This window comes from Musca autumnalis, unplaced genomic scaffold (assembly GCF_047663935.1).
Source record: "Musca autumnalis isolate F117 unplaced genomic scaffold, ASM4766393v1 scaffold_4, whole genome shotgun sequence".
Taxonomy (NCBI): Eukaryota; Metazoa; Arthropoda; class Insecta; order Diptera; family Muscidae; genus Musca; species Musca autumnalis.
Genome location: NW_027411977.1, coordinates 229071003 through 229096320, shown reverse-complemented (window position 1 = coordinate 229096320; position 25318 = coordinate 229071003). Strand labels below are relative to the sequence as shown.

The window sequence follows — 25318 nt, the reverse complement described above, 5'->3', positions numbered from 1 at the left end:
TTAAGAAATCTCAAATCTAATGACAAATAAATAAATATTTTGTTTTTTGTTTGTTTTTTTGCAGGAACTAAATATTGTTTTTTTTTAATTATAAAAATTACTAAGTCCATTAATTAATGTAATATGTAAATTAGAAAAAAATAAATAAATATTTAAATATTATTTTAAATATAATAATAAAGACGTCTAGACCGGAAAAAAATATTAAAAATTATTTTTTTTTTGGTTGGATAATTTTATTCAATTATCAAACAACGAGGCATGTGATCTTTAAGATATTCAAATAGTTCCTGGGATGCACCCGGACAATTTGTCAGTTCCAGTTCTTGTAGATGTCGCAGTTGGATGAGACTGGAGAGACCCGATGAGGTAAGCAATGGACAACCGGCCAGCGACAAAACTTGCAAGTTACGCATTGAGCAGAGATGCTGGAGGCCAAAATCGCGTACCTGGGAACACCAACGCAAAAATAATGCCGTTAACGAAAGCATTGTGGATATATAACCCACACCAATGTCGGTTATGTGGACACATCTGTGAAAAGAGGGAAACATTTATTTTAGAATTTGGGATGATTGTAAGAAAAAAATGTGGCCTTACCTATCCAATGTCAATTCTTCCAATTGATTTAGATCACAGGCAATATATTCCAGCGAGGCATCCGTTATCCTTGGACACCATGACAAATCCAATGCTCGCAGCTTTTGTAAATTTTCGGCAATTAGCTCCACACCATCATCGGTTAATTTACTACAACCGGATAAGCTTAAAACTGTCAAATGCGGCAGCGAATGGACTGTAAAAGAGAGAGAGAGAGAAAAGAAGAAAAAGGGAATCAATTAAAAACTTAAATTCAAAAAACAAAAAAAAAATTATCAACTTGTTCACCCTAACCTAACATTTGACTCAATGGTGATAGCTCCCACTATGTCTTCCAATCAAGGTAATATAGACGAATGATTGAAATCGTAACTCATTTTTTATTATTAAATCTCATTTCTTCATCATTTATAGATCGTTTTGTGAGCAGGGTGGCGCCCAATTCAGTGTGGCGCCCAATGTGGAGAACAAATCCTTGGATTGGAGACAATAATAACAATGGTCATAACAATAAAAATAAAATAACATTTAATCAAACAATTTTCTGGATTACCTCAATAAACTATTTCGCACACACATACCCCAACCCACTCATGCACCTATAACCCACCCAACACGCAAACAGCCACCTCAAAAACCACAAAATGCTCCATTGAACTATAAATTGTATGCCTCTGTGTGTGTGTAAATGAAATATGATGATGCTGTGGCAGAATCGAAGAATCATTTTTTATTGTTGTTGCTGTGGAAATCGATTGGCTTCACTCCCTCCCTTGGAGTGAATCATCTCATCACTCACACATACACAGCATCACTGGTCGTCATGTGATTGTCGTGGTGGTGGTGTGGTAAATCAATAGTCCATGGTAAGGCTAAATGAAGTGATATAGAGGAAGACGTCCCCTACCCTCCCGGAAGGGAGTCCCACCTCCCCCTCTCCCACCCTCTCTCAAATAATTGCAATTATATTACCAACATTTGAATTCAATTCAATTGTTGTTAGACTCCATCGCACCATTGTGTTGAAATTTCATTGCTTCGATTTGGGTGTTGTTGTACAACCACAACAACAATCATCAAACAAAAGGAAACCATAAATATTGACCACAAATCGACAATATTGAAATATTGTGGTGTGTGTGTTGTTCAGTTCGATCGATGTGGGGCAGAAAATATATACGAATTTCAATTAAATGTAATTGGAAACAAAGGTAATGAGAAAAAGTTATTCGGAGAGGAGAAAGGGATTCTAAGAGCACCCTTTCTTGCAGAAAGGGATTATAAGAGCACCCTTTCTTGCAGAAAGGGATTATAAGAGCACCCTTTCTTGCAGAAAGGGATTATAAGAGCACCCTTTCTTGCAGAAAGGGATTATAAGAGTACCCTTTCTTGCAGAAAGGGAGTATAAGAGCAGCCTTTCTTTTAGAATGGTAGTATAAGAGCAGCCTTTCTTTTAGAAAGGGATTATAAGAGCACCCTTCCTTGCAGAAAGGGATTATAAGAGCACCCTTTCTTGCAGAAAGGGATTATAAGAACACCCTTTCTTGCAGAAAGGGAATATACGAGCACCCTTTTTTGTAGAAAGGGAATATAAGAACACCCTTTCTTGCAGAAAGGGATTATAAGAGCACCCTTCCTTGCAGGAAGGGATTATAAGAGCACCCTTTCTTGCAGTAAGGGATTATAAGAGCACCCTTTCTTGCAGAAAGGGATTATAAGAACACCCTTTCTTGCAGAAAGGGAATATAAGAGCACCCTTTTTTGTAGAAAGGGAATATAAGAGCACCCTTTCCTGCAGAAAGGGATTACAAGAGCACCCTTTCATGCAGAAAGGGATTATAAGAGTACCCTTTCTTGCAGAAAGGGATTATAAGAGTACCCTTTCTTGCAGAAAGGGATTATAAGAGTACCCTTTCTTGCAGAAAGAGTATAAGAGCAGCCTTTCTTTTAGAATGGTAGTATAAGAGCAGCCTTTCTTTTAGAAAGGGATTATAAGAGCACCCTTTCTTGCAGAAAGGGATTATAAGAGCACCCTTTCTTGCAGAAAGGGAATATAAGAGCACCCTTTCTTGCAGAAAGGGAATATAAGAGCACCCTTTCTTGCAGAAAGGGAATATAAGAGTACCCTTTCTTGCAGAAAGGGATTATAAGAGTACCCTTTCTTGCAGAAAGGGAGTATAAGAGCAGCCTTTCTTTTAGAATGGTAGTATAAGAGCAGCCTTTCTTTTAGAAAGGGATTATAAGAGCACCCCTTCTTGCAGAAAGGGATTATAAGAGCACCCTTTCTTGCAGAAAGGGATTATAAGAGCACCCTTTCTTGTAGAAAGGGATTATAAGAGCACCCTTTCTTTTAGAAAGGGATTATAAGAGCACCATTTCTTTTAGAATGGGAGTATAAGAGCACCCTTTCATTTTAAAAGGGAGTATAAGAGCACCCTTTCTTGTAGAAAGGGAGTATAAGAGCACCCTTTCTTGCAAAAAAGGGATTATAAGAGCACCCTTTCTTGCAGAAAGGGATTATAAGAGCACCCTTTCTTTCCGAAAGGGATTATAAGAGCACCCTTTCTTTCCGAAAGGGATTATAAGAGCACCCTTTCTTTTAGAAAGGGAGTATAAGAGCACCCTTTCTTTGAGAAAGGGAGTATAAGAGCACTCTTCCTTTCAGAAAGGGAGTATAAGAGCACCCTTTCTTGCAGAAAGGGATTATAAGAGCACCCTTTCTTGCAGAAAGGGATTATAAGAGTACCCGTTCTTTCAGAAAGGGAATATAAGAGCACCCGTTCCTTCAGAAAGGGAATATAAGAGCACCCGTTCTTTCAGAAAGGGAATATAAGAGCACCCGTTCGTTCAGAAAGGGAATATAAGAGCACCCTTTCTTGCAGAAAGGGAATATAAGAGCACCCTTTCTTGCAGAAAGGGATTATAAGAGCACCCTTTCTTGCAGAAAGGGATTATAAGAGCACCCTTTCTTGCAGAAAGGTAGTATAAGAGCACCCTTTCTTGCAGAAAGGTAGTATAAGAGCACCCTTTCTTGCAGAAAGGTAGTATAAGAGCACCCTTTCTTGCAGAAAGGTAGTATAAGAGCACCCTTTCTTGCAGAAAGGTAGTAGAGTATAAGAGCAGCCTTTCTTTTAGAATGGTAGTATAAGAGCAGCCTTTCTTTTAGAAAGGGATTATAAGAGCACCCTTTCTTGCAGAAAGGGATTATAAGAGCACCCTTTCTTGCAGAAAGGGAATATAAGAGCACCCTTTCTTGCAGAAAGGGAATATAAGAGCACCCTTTCTTGCAGAAAGGGAATATAAGAGTACCCTTTCTTGCAGAAAGGGATTATAAGAGTACCCTTTCTTGCAGAAAGGGAGTATAAGAGCAGCCTTTCTTTTAGAATGGTAGTATAAGAGCAGCCTTTCTTTTAGAAAGGGATTATAAGAGCACCCCTTCTTGCAGAAAGGGATTATAAGAGCACCCTTTCTTGCAGAAAGGGATTATAAGAGCACCCTTTCTTGTAGAAAGGGATTATAAGAGCACCCTTTCTTTTAGAAAGGGATTATAAGAGCACCATTTCTTTTAGAATGGGAGTATAAGAGCACCCTTTCATTTTAAAAGGGAGTATAAGAGCACCCTTTCTTGTAGAAAGGGAGTATAAGAGCACCCTTTCTTGCAAAAAAGGGATTATAAGAGCACCCTTTCTTGCAGAAAGGGATTATAAGAGCACCCTTTCTTTCCGAAAGGGATTATAAGAGCACCCTTTCTTTCCGAAAGGGATTATAAGAGCACCCTTTCTTTTAGAAAGGGAGTATAAGAGCACCCTTTCTTTGAGAAAGGGAGTATAAGAGCACTCTTCCTTTCAGAAAGGGAGTATAAGAGCACCCTTTCTTGCAGAAAGGGATTATAAGAGCACCCTTTCTTGCAGAAAGGGATTATAAGAGTACCCGTTCTTTCAGAAAGGGAATATAAGAGCACCCGTTCCTTCAGAAAGGGAATATAAGAGCACCCGTTCTTTCAGAAAGGGAATATAAGAGCACCCGTTCGTTCAGAAAGGGAATATAAGAGCACCCTTTCTTGCAGAAAGGGAATATAAGAGCACCCTTTCTTGCAGAAAGGGATTATAAGAGCACCCTTTCTTGCAGAAAGGGATTATAAGAGCACCCTTTCTTGCAGAAAGGTAGTATAAGAGCACCCTTTCTTGCAGAAAGGTAGTATAAGAGCACCCTTTCTTGCAGAAAGGTAGTATAAGAGCACCCTTTCTTGCAGAAAGGTAGTATAAGAGCACCCTTTCTTGAAGAAAGGTAGTATAAGAGCACCCTTTCTTGCAGAAAGGTAGTATAAGAGCACCCTTTCTTGCAGAAAGGAATTATAAGAGCACCCTTTCTTGCAGAAAGGGATTATAAGAGCACCCTTTCTTGCAGAAAGGGAATATAAGAGCACCCGTTCTTTCAGAAAGGGAATATAAGAGCACCCGTTCCTTCAGAAAGGGAATATAAGAGCACCCTTTCTTGCAGAAAGGGAATATAAGAGCACCCTTTCTTGCAGAAAGGTAGTATAAGAGCACCCTTTCTTGCAGAAAGGTAGTATAAGAGCACCCTTTCTTTTAGAAAGGGAATATAAGAGCACCCTTTCTTTTAGAAAGGGAATATAAGAGCACCCTTTCTTGCAGAAAGGGATTATAAGAGCACCCTTTCGTGCAGAAAGGGATTATAAGAGCACCCTTTCTTGCAGAAAGGGATTATAAGAGCACCCTTTCTAACAGAAAGGTAACATAAGAGCACGCTTTCTAACAGAAAGTTAGTATAAGAGCACCCTTTCTAACAGAAAGGTAGTATAAGAGCACCCTTTCTAACAGAAAGGTAGTATAAGAGCACCCTATCTAACAGAAAGGTAGTATAAGAGCACCCCCTTTCTAACAGGAAGGTAGTATAAGAGCACCCTTTCTAACAGGAAGGTAGTATAAGAGCACCCTTTCTAACAGAAAGGTAGTATAAGAGCACCCGTTCTAACAGAAAGGTAGTATAAGAGCACCCTTTCTAACAGAAAGGTAGTATAAGAGCACCCTTTCTAACAGAAAGGTAGTAAAAGAACACCCTTTCTAACAGAAAGGTAGTATAAGAGCACCCTTTCTAACAGAAAGGTAGTATACGAGCACCCTTTTTAACAGAAAGGTAGTATAAGAGCACCCTATCTAACAGAAAGGTAGTATAAGAGCACCCTTTCTAACAGAAAGGTAGTATAAGAGCACTCTTTCTAACAGAAAGGTAGTATAAGAGCACCCTTTCTAACAGAAAGGTAGTATAAGAGCACCCTTTCTAACAGAAAGGTAGTATAAGAGCACCCTTTCTAACAGAAAGGTAGTATACGAGCACCCTTTTTAACAGAAAGGTAGTATAAGAGCACCCTATCTAACAGAAAGGTAGTATAAGAGCACCCTTTCTAACAGAAAGGTATTATAAGAGCACCCTTTCTAACAGAAAGGTAGTATAAGAGCACCCTTTCTAACAGAAAGGTAGTATACGAGCACCCTTTTTAACAGAAAGGTAGTATAAGAGCACCCTATCTAACAGAAAGGTAGTATAAGAGCACCCTTTCTAACAGAAAGGTAGTATAAGAGCACCATTTCTTTCCAAATGGTTGTATAAGAGCACCCTTTCTTTCCAAATGGTTGTATAAGAGCACCCTTTCTTTCCAAATGGTTGTATAAGAGCACCCTCTCTTTCAAAAAGGGAGTATAAGAGCACCCTTTCTTTCCGAAAATCATCTATTTTGTTATAGATGACTCCAAAAGTCACATATTCTTCTGTATAAGACTCCGAAAATTATCTAGGGTATTATAGATGACTCCGAAAATCATCTGTTGCGCTATATGGCTCAAAAAGTCTCCGAAATTCATCTATTTTACTACAGATGACTCCGAAAATCTTATAGTGTGTTATAGATGACTCCGAAAGTCACATATTGGGCTATAGATGACTCCGAAAGTTATCTACTGTTATCTAAATGACGCCGAAAGTTATCTATTGGTCATATATTAAGCTATAAATAACTCCGAAATTCATCTGTTGTGCTATAGATGACTCCGAATGTCATATATTGTTTTGTACATGACTCCGAAAATTTATAGTGTGTTATAGATGACTCCGAAAGTCATTTATTTAGCTACAAGTGACTCCGAAAATCATCTATTGTGCCATAGATGACTCCAAAAGTCTCACATTGTTCTGTATACAACTCCGAAAATCATCTATTGTGCTATAGATTACACAAAAAGTCATATATTGTTCTATATACTATTTCGAAAGTCATCTAGTGTGTTATGGATGACTCCGAAAGTCATATATTGTTCTGTATACTACTTCGAAAATCATCTAATATGTTATAGATAACTCCGAAAGTCATCTATTGTGCTATAGATGACTCCGAAAGTCATTTTTTGTTCTGTATACGACTCCGAAAATCATCTTATATGTTATAGATAACTCCGAAAGTCATCTATTGTGCTATAGATGACTCCGAAAGTCATATATTGTTCTGTATGCGACTCCGAAAATCATCTTATATGTTATAGATAACTCCGAAAGTCATCTATTGTGCTATAGATGACTCCGAAAGTCATATATTGTTCTGTATACGACTCTGAAAATCATCTAATATGTTATAGATAACTCCGAAAGTCATCTATTGTGCTAAAGATGACTCCGAAAGTTATATATTGTTCTGTGTACGACTCCGAAAATCATCTAATATGTTATAGATAACTCCGAAAGTCATCTATTGTGCTATAGATGACTCCGAAAGTAATTTTTTGTTCTGTATACGACTCCGAAAATCATCTTGTGTGTTATAGATAACTCCGAAAGTCATCTATTGTGCTATAGATGACTCCGAAAGTCATATATTGTTCTGTATACTACTCCGAAAATCATCTAATATGTTAAAGATAACTCCGAAAGTCATCTATTGTGCTATAGATGACTCCTAAAGTCATATTTTGTTCTGTATACGACTCCGAAAATCATCTTGTGTGTTATAGATAACTCCGAAAGTCATCTATTGTGCTATAGATGACTCCGAAAGTCATATATTGTTCTGTATACGACTCCGAAAATCATCTAATATGTTATACATAACTCCGAAAGTCATCTATTGTGCTATAGATGACTCCGAAAGTCATATATTGTTCTGTATACTACTCCGAAAATCATCTAATATGTTATAGATAACTCCGAAAGTCATCTATTGTGCTATAGATGACTCCGAAAGTTATATATTGTTCTGTATACGACTCCAAAAATCATCTAGTGTGTTATAGATAACTCCGAAAGTCATCTATTGTGCTATAGATGACTCCGAAAGTCATATATTGTTCTGTATACTACTCCGAAAATCATCTAATATGTTATAGATAACTCCGAAAGTCATCTATTGTGCTATAGATGACTCCGAAAGTTATATATTGTTCTGTATACGACTCCAAAAATCATCTAGTGTGTTATAGATAACTCCGAAAGTCATCTATTGTGCTATAGATGACTCCGAAAGTTATATATTGTTCTGTATACGACTCCGAAAATCATCTAATATGTTATAGATAACTCCGAAAGTCATCTATTGTGCTATAGATGACTCCGAAAGTCATATATTGTTCTGTATACGACTCCGAAAATCATCTAATATGTTATAGATAACTCCGAAAGTCATCTATTGTGCTATAGATGACTCCAAAAGTCATATATTGTTCTGTATACGACTCCGAAAATCATCTAGTGTGTTATAGATAACTCCGAAAGTCATCTATTGTGCTACAGGCGACTCCGAAAATCATCTATTGTACTATAGGTGGCTACGATAGTCGTATATTGTACTATAGAAATCTTGTTTTTTTAAAATAGTCTGGCTTAATTCCATTGTTCATCTAGTGATCTCTATATGACTCTGAAAATCATCTGTTGGACTACATATAGTTGACTCAGAAAAAAACCTATTGTTCTATTAACGACTCCGAAAGTCATCTAAAACCATTTATTGAGCTATATATGACTCCAAAAGTCATCTATTGATCTCTATATGACTCCGAAAATTGTCTGTTGGGATTCAGATGACTCCGAACATCATGTTTTGTACTATGAATGACTGGAAAGGTTATCTTATGTATCACAGATAGTGTTTCCGTTGGGATCGAATGGTTTCTTCGGACATAATTTAAGTCAGCACATCATACGATTGTTATGCAGTTTTGACCTTGGGCATTGCGGGTCGTTTTTGGTGGTTGTCTTCACACTAGTGACCTTTACTCCTTGGCCATTTGGACAAGAGACTGTGATTAGGACATTAATGGGTTGATTGTATGCGAGACTATTGTCTTCTTGGACGAAGAGTGGGGATCTTCGGAAGAGCGACCGCGATTTACAGTTGTATACTGTGGTAAAGGGTTTGCATTTCCATCAAAAACTACTGGTTTCGCAGACAACTCACTTATCTTAGACGATTTTGACCTTTAAGAGGTAGTTTTTACGAGTTTATCTGTTTACAATTTTTGTCCTTTGTGTGAAGAGCTAAAACTTTGTCTCAGCGTGCAAATAACAATTCGAAAGGGTTTGCAAGATATGAACTTGAAAAATTATGAAAAATTAGCATTTTTCTTTTGCAAAAGTAACACAGAGGACCGAAATATTGGGGAGCCATGAAAATAAGTGCCTAAAATTGGAAAGAAAACTGAGACTCCAGTCGCTTTTCCGTCCTATTATCGTGTAGTATTGCCCAAGTATGGTTTATGACTTTAAAAATAGCCACAGTGTAACATATCGTTGGCCGCCATGACGTATAAGTGCTGTCAATACTTATACGCACCTGTGTACTCATAACAAATATTACAAATTATCTTAAATAACCTATGGGTAAAAGAAATCTGAAAAAACCGCTTTGAAACGGTTTTTAACATACGTCTGTCCCAGAAGGGACTTGGGAGACTTCTCTCAATACATTGCCGTCAAGGAATTCCAGTCGATCAGAATGAAACAGAAGTTTGAGGATTGTGGAAGCAGACGTTTTTTAGAATAATGACAGAGGCAATCGCCGTTGACTCTTTAATGGAACTGGCAACTACGATAACCAGCTGCACAAGTGGAAAGACAGGTTCTAAGGCGAGGAAGCAGTCACAGCCTAAAAAGCCGGAGAAGGCCTTGTAGTTCTCAGACCCTCTTTAAGAACAAATGTCAGGCATAGCAAAGTCCAAAAAAACAATGGAGAGAAAAAGATGCATAGAAGGCCACTAACCTGCTAAAGTTAGACAATCACCGCTAAGAAATATGTTTACATTAGTTCTCGTGAACATCCCGCGATTGATTAGTTTAATTGCTTCGGGTACAACAATTGACAAATATTTGTGATACTCTCTCCCTCCTTCTTTGTGTCGCAGCCTGGATTAAAGACCTCTGAAATTAGCGATACAATGTAGCCAATTCTCTAACTAAAAAATTCTGATTTTTGTTGAAATCCTCAAATTTATTTCTGCTCAAAGGTCAAAGTTCAACATCATTGACAACAATGTTATCTGGCATTGTCTAAGTACTGTAAAATTACTTGGAGACCACACACACACATATTCTTCTTTTTTATTTCTTTTTCTACTGCTTAAAGGATTAACTTGACTGCATATCGGGTCAAGACAGAGGAGGGGGGAGATTGGAGGTTCCATTTCTTGGAACGAAATATTTTTCACAACAACATCAACATTTGTTTTGTTTTGTTCAATCGTTCGTAGGTGATTTTTAAGAGGATTATTGAGGTTTTATTTGTTTACTTTTTGCCTTGGCTACTGTCACAGATATCGAACTACTGCTCTGGTGCTTCAGCTTCTAATCACAGTTGACTTGCCAGAACATCAGACCAAGACAATGTTGGATATTTTGTAGCTGTGTATGTATGTAGCCAAAGTAATAACAACATTTAGTACTTGGGCGAGTAGTCAATATCATCTTTAAGAAGCTTAAAAATTAAGAATAATAGCCCGAGTGGGAGGAAAGATAATACCAAAAATTCTTGTAATGAAGATTTCTTGGAAGGATTAAAATTGTTTTGAAAGACAAACAAATATTGTCGGAGGAATAGTTTTAAACACTAAGTATCAGTAATAGGGTTTAGAGATTACAGGAAAGATGGTGAAGGAAACGTAAGCCAGAAATAGAAACTTGAGGGACTCTAACGCCTGCCTGAATATTTTTCAGTTTCCACATTACAGTTGTATAGGTGGATTCTGTTATTATCAACTTTTCCCTATGGATTATTTATGGTAATTAAAAATATTTGTTATAAGTGAACTGGTGCGTATAAGTATTATCAACACGTACACGCCCTCTTGACAAGCGATATGTTGCACTCTATGTGTTTTTATGTCATAAACATATAACCTTGCGCTTTTTTATATGGCCTCCAAATATTTTAAGGCCTTTGTCTTATTTTTCCAAAAGAAAAATGTTAATTACAAAAATAGAGAAACCAATATCTTCTGACACGAAGACAAACCAATCACAACGGCATAAGACTCTAAATCGCATTCGCTCTTGCAAAAGTTCCCAGACTTCTTCCAAAAAAATAATGCTCCCACGCGGTTGTGCCTATGGGCATGAATGTATCCTGAATGAATCAGGTATCAATGCGAACCAACGTGGAAAACTGAGCGACTATATATCACTAGTCCCGAGATGTGACGATATAGATGTCGTTATACCTAGTAGAGACGACTGGAACCGCAGTAACCCCCCTCTGGACGGTCTGGCTTTTTATACAGACTGTTCGTCTATCGTGAAGGCTATCTCTTGAGTATGCTTACAGGCTAGATAGCAACTGTAGTGTCTTCCAGGCTGAAATCTTCGCGATTTGGAAGGCAGCGGAATTGATAAATAGTTTGGTTCAGACATTTTTGAACCGGTGACTATCTTTGTGGATAGTCAAGCTGCTCTTAAAGCCATCAAATCCTGCAACATCAAGTCCGCTGTCATCCTTAAGTGTAGAACAGCCTTGGGAACGCTAACTAACGGCTATCGGCTATGCTGGGTACTAGGACACCGCGACTATACGGTATCGCAGTCTACAGATCTAGCAATCGCTGTCTCCATCAAACCAACCATTTGTCACTTTTTCCAAAGAATTGAAACTTTCTCTGACGAAAGAGCCAGTGAATTATGGCATAATGAATCTAGGTGCATTGTGTCAAGATCCATTTGGCCGTCCCTGTCAGTCAAAAGAACGAATTCTCTGTTGAACCTGAGTAAAGCTGAAGTTAGAGTGATGACGGGAGTTATCACTGGACACTGCTATATCAGGGCCTTTACCATCAAATGGGATGAGGATGTTACTGACTATTGCAGACTCTGTGAGGATGAGGAGGAGATGGAGACGATCGAGCACCTCCTGTGTCGATGTCCAGCCCTGGCTCGTAGGCGGCATAGATTAGTGGGTGTTCACTTTCCACCGTGTCAAACCTTCTATTCAACTGTGGGACCTGCTGTAATCTAGAACATCATCAGAAATCTGAAATGGCTGGGACAGGGCAACCTGAACACGTGAACCGTTTTTTAAATATTCTACCAACCATCACCACCCAAACTTTTTCTTCTTTAAAACTAATTTTCCCTTCTAAAATTCTCTACTTAATTACTTCTTTTTTACTTTCATAGCTTCCTTTTTATTTTTGCCTCTTTCTTCTTTTCTCTATCCTCTCTTTTCTTTACAGCGCATCCCTCATTTCCCCCCCGGATGATCACAATGGACCGGAAGGTCTCCGAGTGACGCAGTCACAAATTAGTGGCTGCACATCCCCAAACCTAACCTAACCTAACCTAACCTTCGAAGTCATATATGCTACAGTAAATATATGCTACATCTTAATGTATGGTCCGATTTTCGCAGTAATTTGTAGAACAATAGATTACTTTCGGAGTCATCTATAATACAATAGATGATTTTCGGAGTCATCTGTAGCACGATAGACGATTTTCGGAGCCATCTATAACACAAAATATGACTTTCGGAGTCATTTATAATACGATAGATGACTTTCGAGGTCATCTATAATACAATGGGTGACCTTCAGAATCATTTAATGCCCAACAGAATACTTTCGGAGTCATCTGTGGTACAATAGATAATTTTTCGAGTAATCTATAATACAATATACGACTTTCCGAGTCATCTTTAGCACAATGGGTGAATTTCGCAGTCATTTATAGCGCAACAGATAACTTTCGGAGTCATTTGGAGAAAAATATAAGACTTTCGAAGTCATCTTTAATACAAAAGATGACTTTCGGAGTCAACTTAATACAATAGATGACTTTCGGAGTCAAATATAACACAATATATAACTTTCGGAGTCATCTATGGCATAACAGATGACATTCGAAGTCATCTATAATACAATACAAGACTTTCGGACTCACCTATAGCACAATAGATGACATTAGGAGTCGTATGTAGAGCAAAAAAATTACTTTCGGAACCATAAACAGTACACAAGAAGACTTTCGGAGTCATATTTAAAACATAGTACTTTCGGAGCCATCTATAAGACAAAACTATAGTAAAATGGATGACATTCGTAGTTATCTACAATACATAAAATAACTTTCGGAGTCATCTATAATACGTGAAACTACTTTCGGAGTCATCTGTAACATTTAAAAACCCTTTCGGAGTCACCTATAATACAAGAATCTGCTTTCGAAGTCATCTATAGTAAAATGGAAGACTTTCGGAATCATCTATAACACATAAAATAACTTTCGGAGTCAACTGTAATACAAGAAATTGGTTTCGGAGTCATCTAGTAAAATGGAAGAATTTTGGAGTCATCTATGGTACAATAGATGACTTACGGAGTCGTCTATAATACATGAAAAAAAACTTTCTGAGTCATCTATAATACGTAAAATAATTTTCGGAGTCATCTATAATACAAGAAACTGCTTTCGGAGCCATATATAAAAAACAAACAAACATTGTTCCACATCATCCCATACGGGACAAGGGAGACTTCTCTCATATCCATGAGTGCACCCCGATTCATATTTAGCTCAATGATATGGGACCTACTGTTTATCGCCGAGTCCGAACGGCGTGTCTTAAGACACCACTTGTGGAGAAGTTTTTCAAGGCTGAAATACTCAGGAAATGTCGCCAACATTACTGAGGGGTATTTAGCCACCGTTGAAAAATGTTTGATGTTGCTTGGCCGGGGAATCGAACCCCCGACCTTCTGCGTGCAAGGCGGGCGTGCATACCATTGCACCACGGTGGCACCCAAGGAGCCATATATAACATTTAAAAACTCTTTCGGAGTCACCTATAATACAAGAAGCTGCTTTCGGAGTCATCTATAGTAAAATGGATGACTTTCGGAGTCATCTAAAATACATAAAATAACTTTAGGAGTCATCTATAATAAGTGAAATAATCTTCGGAGTCATCTATGATTCAAGAAACTACTTGCGAAGTCATCTACAATACATAAAATAACTTTCGGAGTCATCTATAATACATGAAACTGCTTTCGAAGTCATCTATAACATTTAAAAACCCTTTCGGAGTCACGTATAATACAAGAAGCTGGTTTCGGAGTCACCTATAGTAAAATGGAAGACTTTCGAAATAATCTATAACACATAAAATAACTTTCGGAGTCAACTGTAATCCAGGAAATTGTTTTCGGAATCATCTAGTAAAATGCAAAACTTTCGGAGTCATCTATGGTATAATATATGACTTACGGAGTGATCTATAATACATAAAATAACTTTCGGAGTCATCTATAATACGTAAAATAATTTTCGGAGTCATCTATAATACAAGAAACTACTTTCGGAGTCATCTATAATACAAGAAACTGTTTTGGGAGTCATCTACAATACATAAAATAACTTTCGGAGTCATCTATAATACAGGAAACTGTTTTCGGAGTCAGTTACAATACATAAAATAACTTTCGGAGTCATCTATAATACGTAAAATAATTTTCGGAGTCATCTATAATACATAAAATAACTTTCGGAGTTATCTATAATACAAGAAACTGTTTTCGGAGTCATCTACAATACATAAAATAACTTTCGGAGTCATCTATAATATATAAAATAACTTTCGGAATCATCTATAACACATAAAATAACTTTCGGAGTCATCTATAATACAAGAAACTGTTTTCGGAGTCATCTACAATACATAAAATAACTTTCGGAGTCATCTATAATACGTAAAATAATTTTTGGAGTCATCTATAATACATAAAATAACTTTCGGAGTCATCTATAATACAAGAAACTGTTTTCGGAGTCATCTACAATACATAAAATAACTTTCGGAGTCATCTATAATATATAAAATAACTTTCGGAATCATCTATAACACATAAAATAACTTTCGGAGTCATCTATAATACAAGAAACTGTTTTCGGAGTCATCTACAATACATAAAATAATTTTCGGAGTCATCTATAATACAAGAAACTGTTTTGGGAGTCTTCTACAATACATAAAATAACTTTCGAAATCATCTATAATACGTAAAATAATTTTCGGAGTCATCTATAATACATAAAATAACTTTCGAAGTCATCTATAATACAAGAAACTGTTTTCGGAGTCATCTACAATACATAAAATAACTTTCGGAGTCATCTATAATACAAGAAACTGTTTTCGGAGTCATCTACAATACATAAAATAATATGTAAAATAATTTTCGGAGTCATTTATAATACATAAAATAACTTTCGGAGTCATCTATAATACAAGAAACTGTTTTCGGAGTCATCTACAGTACATAAAATAACTTTCGGAGTCATCTATAATACGTAAAATAATTTTTGGAGTCATCTATAACACATAGAATAACTTTCGGAGTCATCTATAATACAAGAAACTGTTTTCGGAGTCATCTACAATACATAAAATAACTTTCGGAGTCATCTATAATACGTAAAATAAATTTTGGAGTCATCTATAATACATAAAATAACTTTCGGAGTCATCTATAATACAAGAAACTGCTTTCGGAGTCATCTACAATACATAAAATAACTTTCGGAGTCATCTATAATACGTAAAATAATTTTCGGAGTCATCTATAATACAAGAAACTACTTTCGGAGTCATCTATAACACTTAAACACTTTCGGAGTCAACTCTAATACAAGAAAGTGCTTTCGGAGTCATCTAGTAAAATGGAAGACATTCGGAGTCACCTACAATACATAAAATAACTTTCGGAATCATCTGTAATACAAGAAACTGCTTTCGGAGTCATCTATAATACATAAAATAACTTTCGGAGTCATCCATAATACGTAAAATAATTTTCGGAGTCATCTATAATACGTAAAATAACTTTCGGAGTCATCTATAATACGTAAAATAATTTTCGTAGTCATCTATAATACATAAAATAACTTTCGGAGTCATCTATAATACAAGGAACTGTTTTCGGAGTCATCTACAATACATAAAATAACTTTCGGAGTCATCTATAATACGTAAAATAATTTTCGGAGTCATCTATTATACATAAAATAACTTTCGGAGTCATCTATAATACAAGAAACTGTTTTCAGAGTCATCTACAATACATAAAATAACTTTCGGAGCCAACTATAATACGTAAAATAATTTTCGGAGTCATCTATAATACATAAAATAACTTTCGGAGTCATCTATAATACAAGGAACTGTTTTCGGAGTCATCTACAGTTCATAAAATAACTTTCGGAGTCATCTATAATACGTAAAATAATTTTCGGAGTCATCTATAATACATAGAATAACTTTCGGAGTCATCTATAATACAAGAAACTGTTTTCGGAGTCATCTACAATACATAAAATAACTTTCGGAGTCATCTATAATACGTAAAATAATTTTTGGAGTCATTTATAATACATAAAATAACTTTCGGAGTCATCTATAATACAAGAAACTGTTTTCGGAGTCATCTACAATACATAAAATAATTTTCGGAGTCATCTATAATACAAGAAACTGCTTTTGGAGTCATCTATAATACATAAAATAACTTTCGGAGTCATCTATAATACAAGAAACTGTTTTCGGAGTCATCTACAATACATAAAATAACTTTCGGAGTCATCTATAATATGTAAAATAATTTTCGGAGTCATCTATAATACATAAAATAACTTTCGGAGTCATCTATAATACAAGAAACTGTTTTCGGAGTCATCTACAGTACATAAAATAACTTTCGGAGTCATCTATAATACAAGAAACTGCTTTCGGAGTCATCTACGATACATAAAATAACTTTCGGAGTCATCTATAATACGTAAAATAATCTTCGGGTCATCTATAATACATAAAATAACTTTCGGAGTCATCTATAATACAAGAAACTGCTTTCGGAGTCATCTATAATACATAAAATAACTTTCGGAGTCATCTATAATACAAGAAACTGCTTTCGGAGTCATCTACAATACATAAAATAACTTTCGGAGTCATCTACAATACATAAAATAACTTTCGGAGTCATCTATAATACATAAAATAACTTTTGGAGTCATCTACTCGTATAATACATGAAACTGCTTTCGGAGTCATCTATAGTAAAATGGATGACTTTCGGAGCCAACTATAATACAAGTAATTGTTTTCGGAGTCATCTATTAAAATTGAAGACTTTCGGAGTCATATACAGCTACAATTACGTATATGACTTTCGGAGTCATCTGGGCATTTTTTTATCTCCTGTGCTTTTTGGTTGTATCGTAAATACTCTGTTTCCATGTCAAATTGTTTTTTTAATCTTCTCAAAGACACAGAACATTTTTAAAATAGTTGTACATCTTCCACTTCCATTTATACACACATACGAACACATACACATACACATAGACACAACGTTCCAACACACATACGAATGCATATGAGGAAATTCCACTGGCGATAAATAGGCTTCTTATGCGGTTTAGTGCAGGTTTTACATGAAAGTACCGTAAAACTTATTACAAAAGTAGATTAAAAGGGAGAAGAGAACGAAGATGAAGACAAGGAAGAGGGGAGCTAACAAGTTACATGCAGCCACTGCTGCAAATCCGTGAAGACATACAAAAAAACTGCTCGGCAGGCCATAACTAAAAAGACAAACTATTTTCATGGTAAGAGCAATTCAGAGCAGTTGGTCAAAAGCAACAACAATGGCAAGAGCTTTAGGGGTTTATGGCTTCATGTGAGCGTGTGTTTGTGTGTGATTTTAATGTTCGTTTTTGGTATGCCAATACAACTGCAGTTGTAAGGGTTAGAAGTTTCTCCTCCGGAGCCCAGAGAGTTACGAGTTTGAGGTTGAAGATAAAAAACTTTTTTTTTGTTGTTTTAACAACGAAATATGAATGACCCAAACGTCCGTCCATAACTTGCAGAGTTATGGTGGGGTTCTATGGACATGTTGGTATGTTTGTATGTGTGTGTGTGGTTTTGTGTACCCTAATAGTTCTTTTGCTGGGGCTGTCAGTCTGTCTTCATTATTTGTGCGGTTAACTGCAGTGCCCCAGTTTTTAAAATAAAACGTATTGTTTTTAAGATACTTATGGTTGTTGTTCTTGTTGTTGTACCCCTACCATCATAAGTCAGCTGTTCACAACAACAGCCACCACCACCCCTTTTGCTGTGGGGAATGAAAACTTGTCACTGCTTCTGCTGCTTCTTCTGTTAGCACAGTTTTAGTTAGCTACAGAATTCATTGCTGCCTATGGAAGATGATGAAAAGCAGAAACTAAGAAACCCAAAACTGTATCTCTAAATTGGTTATTCTCTCCACACTCCTCCTTACCATCCTTCCTCTTCATCCTCTTCATCCTCAAAAACAAACTAGACAGCAAAAATAATAAAATACGCATTGCCAACGTTTGTTAGGCTTCCCTTAACAAAACATTGTTGTTGCTGTTTCTAGCAACAGCAGCAACAACAACACCACTAACAGCTATAAGACGAAATAAAGAAGACGAACAGAAAAAAAACAAACTATTTGAAACTGTAATCGAAAAACCACAAAATAAAGATTTAAATTACAATATGTTAAGAAAATGACAATGCACACACATACACAGGGACACACACTCACAACTACACATCCATACATATACCCACACACTTTCGCAAAATAGACAAAATCTACTTAAAGAAACAAAGCAGAAAAAATAACGCAACAAAGTTTTTAATTGAATTGCAGTTGAGTGCAAAGAGCGTCAAATGCAAGAGCAAGAAGAAGAAGAAGCAGAAGACAATGACAAGCAAATTAAGGACATTATTATTCTCCTTCGAAGACGAGATGCATGGGAAGTAAAGAAAGTTGACTTTGCGGAAGGAAGCAATCTAATAATTCTGTACTTTGTCGAGAGACAAAAAAAAAATAAAATTTGTCATTTGAACGGCTCTTTTGGGAAAGGATGCGGAAAGAGTTGAAACTTGGAGGATGGTTAGACAAATAGGGAAAATTTAAGACACTCCTTAAAAGAGCTACAAAGGGCTTCTTCATAGAGAAGACCATACAAAATTTTGTTTTCCCAGAAGACTATCAAAAGGTCTTCTACCCAAAGAAGATCTTTAAAAGATATTTTTTTCCAGAGAAGAAAGATTGAAGAACAACTCCGAATGTTATCCAATACATTAAAGATGACTCTCAAAATTTTGTCTATTAAATTAAGTTCGAAAGTCATCTAATGAATTATATATGACTACGAAAGTTATTTATTGTACTATGGGTGACTCCGAAAGTCATTTAATGGATTATAGATGACTCCTAATGTCATCTATTGTATTCTAGACAACTCCGAAACTCACACATTGTGCTATAGATGACTCCGAAAATCATCTATTGTACTCTAGACAACTCCGAAACTCACATATTGTGCTATAGATGACTCCGAAAGTAATCTATTGTACTTTTGATGACTCCTAAACTCACCTCATTGGATTATATTTGACTTCGAAAGAAATCTGTGTTACTATAGATGATTCCGAAAGTCATCTATTGTACTCTAGACAACTCCGAAAGTCACCTATTGTGCTATAGATGACTCCGAAAGTCATCTATTGTACTCTAGACAACTCCGAAAGTCACCTATTGTGCTATAGATGACTCCGAAAGTCATCTATTGTACTCTAGACAACTCCGAAAGTCACCTTTTGTGCTATAGATGACTCCGAAAGTCATCTATTGTACTCAAGACAACTCCGAAAGTCACCTATTGTGCTATAGATGACTCCGAAAGTCATCTATTGTACTCTAGACAACTCCGAATGTCACCTATTGTGCTACAGATGACTCCGAAAGTCATCTATTGTACTCTAGACAAGTCCGAAAGTCATCTATTGTGCTGTAGATAACTCCGAAAATCATCTATTTTACTCTAGACAACTCCGAAAATCACCCATTGTGTTATAGATGACTCCGAAAATCATCTATTTTACTCTAGACAACTCCGAAAGTCACCTATTGTGCTATAGATGACTCCGAAAGTCATCTATTGTACTCTAGACAACTCCGAAAGTCACCTATTGTGCTATAGATGATTCCGAAAATCATCTATTGTACTCTAGACAACTCCCAAAGACACCTATTGTGCTATAGATGACTCTGAAAGTCATCTATTGTACTCTAGACAACTCCGAAAGTTACCCATTGTGCTACAGATGACTCCGAAAGTCATCTATTGTACTCTAGACAACTCCGAAAGTCATCTATTGTACTCTAGACAACTCCGAAAGTCACCTATTGTGCTATAGATGACTCCGAAAGTCATCTATTGTACTCTAGACAACTCCGAAAGTCACCTATTGTGCTATAGATGACTCCGAAAGTCATCTATTGTACTCTAGACAACTCCGAAAGTCACCTATTGTGCTATAGATAACTCCGAAAGTCACCTATTGTGCTATAGATGACTCCGAAAGTTATCTATTGTACTCTAGACAACTCTGAAAGTCACCTATTGTGCTATAGATGACTCCGAAAGTTATCTATTGTACTCTAGACAACTCTGAAAGTCACCTATTGTGCTATAGATGACTCCGAAGGTTATCTATTGTACTCTAGACAACTCTGAAAGTCACCTTTTGTGCTATAGATGACTCCGAAAGTCATTTATTGTACTCTAGACAACTCCGAAACTCACACATTGTGCTATAGATGACTTCGAAAATCATCTATTGTACTCTAGACAACTCCGAAACTCACATATTGTGCTATAGATGACTCCGAAAGTTATCTATTGTACTTTTGATGACTCCAAAACTCACCTCATTGGATTATAGTTGACTTCGAAAGACATCTGTGTTGCTATAGATGATTCCAAAAGTCATCTATGGTACTCTAGACACCTCCGAAAGTCACCTATTGTGCTGTAGACGACTCGGAAAGTCACCTATTGTGCTATAGATGATCCCGAAAGTCATCTATTGTACTCTAGACAACTCCGAAAGTAACCTGTTGTGCTATAGATGACTCCGAAAGTCATCTATTGTACTTTAGACAATCCGAAAGTCACCTATTGTGCTATAGATGACTCCGAAAGTTATCTATTGTACTCTAGACAACTCTGAAAGTCACCTATTGTGCTATAGATGACTCCGAAAGTTATCTATTGTACTCTAGACAACTCTGAAAGTCACCTATTGTGCTATAGATGACTCCGAAAGTTATCTATTGTACTCTAGACAACTCTGAAAGTCACCTATTGTGCTATAGATGACTCCGAAGGTTATCTATTGTACTCTAGACAACTCTGAAAGTCACCTTTTGTGCTATAGATGACTCCGAAAGTCATTTATTGTACTCTAGACAACTCCGAAACTCACACATTGTGCTATAGATGACTTCGAAAATCATCTATTGTACTCTAGACAACTCCGAAACTCACATATTGTGCTATAGATGACTCCGAAAGTTATCTATTGTACTTTTGATGACTCCAAAACTCACCTCATTGGATTATAGTTGACTTCGAAAGACATCTGTGTTGCTATAGATGATTCCAAAAGTCATCTATGGTACTCTAGACACCTCCGAAAGTCACCTATTGTGCTGTAGACGACTCGGAAAGTCACCTATTGTGCTATAGATGATCCCGAAAGTCATCTATTGTACTCTAGACAACTCCGAAAGTAACCTGTTGTGCTATAGATGACTCCGAAAGTCATCTATTGTACTTTAGACAATCCGAAAGTCACCTATTGTGCTATCGATGACTCCGAAAGTCATCTAGTGTACTCTAGACAACTCCGAAAGTCACCTATAGTGCTATAGATGACTCCGAAAGTCATCTATTGTACTCTAGCCAACTCCGAAACTCACATATTGTTCTATAGATGACTCCGAAAGTCATCTATTGTACTTTTGATGACTCCAAAACTCACCTCATTGGATTATAGTTGACTTCGAAAGACATCTGTGTTACTATAGATGATTCCGAAAGTCATCTATTGTACTCTAGACAACTCCGAAAGTCACCTATTGTGCTATAGATGACTCCGAAAGTCATCTAGTGTACTCTAGACAACTCCGAAAGTCACCTATTGTGCTATAGATGACTCTGCAAGTAATCTATTTTACTCTAGGCCCCATTTTTTAAATTAATTTAATTAAAAAAATCGCATTTTCCATTGGAAGGATTGAAATTTTTGGCATTAACGTACTCAGCATGGTTGTACGGTTTCTTTACAACGACTTCATAAATCAGTTTACTAACTCTATTTAGCCAGGCTGAATAACAATTTTCCTATAGAATAGCAATTTTCCTATAGAAAGCTCTATGCAACCAGGCTGAATAGCAATTTTCCTTCAGAAAACTTTATTCAGCCAGCCTGAATAGCAAATTTCCTATAGAAAACTCTATTCAGCCAGCCTGAATAGCAATTTTCCTATAGAAAACTCTATTCGGCCAGGCTGAATAGCAATTTTCCTATAGAAAACTCTATTCGGCCAGGCTGAATAGCAATTTTCCTATAGAAAACTCTATTCAGCCAGGCTGAATAGCAATTTTCCTATAGGAAACTCTACTCAGCCAGGCTGAATAGCAATTTTCCTATAGAAAACTCTATTCAGCCAGGCTGAATAGCAATTTTCCTATAGAAAACTCTATTCAGCCAGGCTGAATAGCAATTTTCCTATAGAAAACTCTATTCAGCCAGGCTGAATAGGAATTTTCCCATAGAAAACTCTATTCAGCCAGGCGGAATAGCAATTTTCCCATAGAAAACTCTATTCAGCCAGGCGGAATAGCAATTTTCCTATAGAAAACTCTATTCAGCCAGGCTGAATAGGAATTTTCCTATAGAAAACTCTATTCAGCCAGGCTGAATAGGAATTTTCCTATAGAAAACTCTATTCAGCCAGGCTGAATAGGAATTTTCCTATAGAAAACTCTATTCAGCCAGGCTGAATAGGAATTTTCCTTTAGAAAACTCTATTCAGCCAGGCTGAATAGGAATTTTCCTTTAGAAAACTCTATAGGAATTTTCCTATTGAAAACTCCATTCAGCCAGGCTGAATAGCAATTTTCCTATAGAAAACTCTATGCAGCCAGGCTGAATAGCAATTTTCCTATAGAAAACTCTATTCAGCCAGGCTGAATAGCAATTTTCCTATAGAAAACTCTATTCAGCAAGGCTGAATAGGAATTTTCCCATAGAAAACTCTATTCAGCCAGGCGGAATAGGAATTTTCCTATAGAAAACTCTATTCAGCCAGGCGGAATAGCAATTTTCCTATAGAAAACTCTATTCAGCCAGGCTGAATAGCAATTTTCCTATAGAAAACTCTATTCAGCCAGGCTGAATAGCAATTTTCCTATAGAAAACTCTATTCAGCCAGGCTGAATAGCAATTTTCCTATAGAAAACTCTATTCAGCCAGGCTGAATAGCAATTTTCCTATAGAAAACTCTATTCAGCCAGGCTGAATAGCAATTTTCCTATAGAAAACTCTATTCAGCCAGGCTGAATAGCAATTTTCCTATAGAAAACTCTATTCAGCCAGGCTGAATAGCAATTTTCCTATAGAAAACTCTATTCAGCCAGGCTGAATAGCAATTTTCCTATAGAAAACTCTATTCAGCCAGGCTGAATAGCAATTTTCCTATAGAAAACTCTATTCAGCCAGGCTGAATAGCAATTTTCCTATAGAAAACTCTATTCAGCCAGGCTGAATAGCAATTTTCCTATAGAAAACTCTATTCAGAATTTCAATTTTCCTATAGAAAACTCTATGCAGCCAGGCATAAAATGAAATTTACTTTTGCACATTTTCCCAACTTTCGAAGTGGATTATCACGGCAAGAGTGCATCTATGAAATATGAAATCTTTGTATGGCGACATATTTTAGTACCGTGGAAAATTTGGTTTAATGAATTCAATCGTGGTCGATGCTCACTCAACGACGAAGCTAGGGAAGCTCGAGCAAAAAACGGCCGTTGTGTCAGAAAATGTTGAAGCCATCCTTGGACATTTTCGTTCACCAGCTTACATTCGATGTGGCATGAACACCTGAACGCAAAAAAGGTTTTATTCTCGTTGGATTCCGTGCCGATCGGTTTAAGAAATTTCGAAAAATGACATCGCTGTCCTTCGAAGGATGCTTAAAAGATCGTCCCTGGTGACGAATCATGAATGTATGAGTATAAGCCCGAAACAAAACAGAAAATCGCCAGAACCACTTTTGGAAGTATCCGAAACCAATTTTTTCTGATATTCAGAAAGTCGCTTTGGTTTATAATTTTTATAAAATTTGTCCTTGCTCTAATATATGTATGTCACCCAAAAGTTCTACTTTTATTACAAAACTAATCTTGACCCACATATTTTTATAACCTACAAAGCCAAAGAATGCCACTTCTTTTATCAGCGTAATACATTTAGATCAAGTTTAAATTGTTGAAAATATTTTGAATTTCAAAAACAAAGAATACCTTGTTTTTTTTAATACTAAACTAATCTAAAGATTAGTTGGGGTGTTACAACAGTAACGCTCCTTATGTCCAACTATTGGGGTATTTGTTTTATTTCTTTCCAGGTCAAATGTAAAATAAAATTGAAATGAATTGAGAATTGAAGAATCAGCAGCGGCAGCAGCAGTGGCAGCAACAAATCAATGGAAACCAATTGTTGAACTAATTTCTGTGCCTAGCAGCCCACAACCACAATACCCATGAGGGGAGGTGGAGAAGCAGGAAAATCAAGAGAGGAGTAGGGACACACATGTTATAACAGCAGTTTGTATTTGTGTTATTTATGTAGGTCTTCTTCTTCTTCTCTGCTTTTATAGCAACATTTCTTACGGTATTTTGTTACAGATTTTCTAGGTAATTAAATCTTAAAATAAAGTTAAAACCACAAACAATTGTATTTTATTTTTTTTATTTCATTTGTCTTTGTATTGGAAAATAGGCGTTAAAAAGACTTGACATGCGACAGACATTAAGATACCTCGATTGTTGTGATTGCTTTTTGTTGTAGTTGTTGGTCTTGTAATGTGTGAATGAAATGTGATTAGATCTGTGGCGGTATTAGGATGGAAGGAGAATTTATAGGAGAGCTTAACTTAATTTAAGGAGAGCAAGAGCCCTAAAGAGAGGCAGAGAAAAAACCTTAACAATCAAATCATCAATAAAATGTCATTTGTTGGTGCCTTTAAATCAAATTAATCGATGACATGTCATTTGCCATATT

The 25318-nt window shown here is 36.5% G+C and overlaps 1 protein-coding gene across 2 annotated transcripts in view; it reads right to left on the bottom strand.

The window, feature by feature from the left end:
* Positions 1-214: 214 nt before the first annotated feature.
* Positions 215-25318, bottom strand: part of LOC141403842 (uncharacterized) — a 233195-nt gene continuing 208091 nt past the window's right edge. For both annotated transcript variants that reach the window (XM_073986867.1, XM_073986868.1), the window contains 2 exons: positions 601-796; positions 215-534 (listed from right to left, as the gene is read on the bottom strand). In XM_073986867.1, coding sequence (XP_073842968.1) covers positions 237-534; positions 601-796 — 494 coding nt within the window. In that variant the 3' untranslated portion in view covers positions 215-236. The remainder of the gene's footprint in view (positions 535-600; positions 797-25318) is intronic.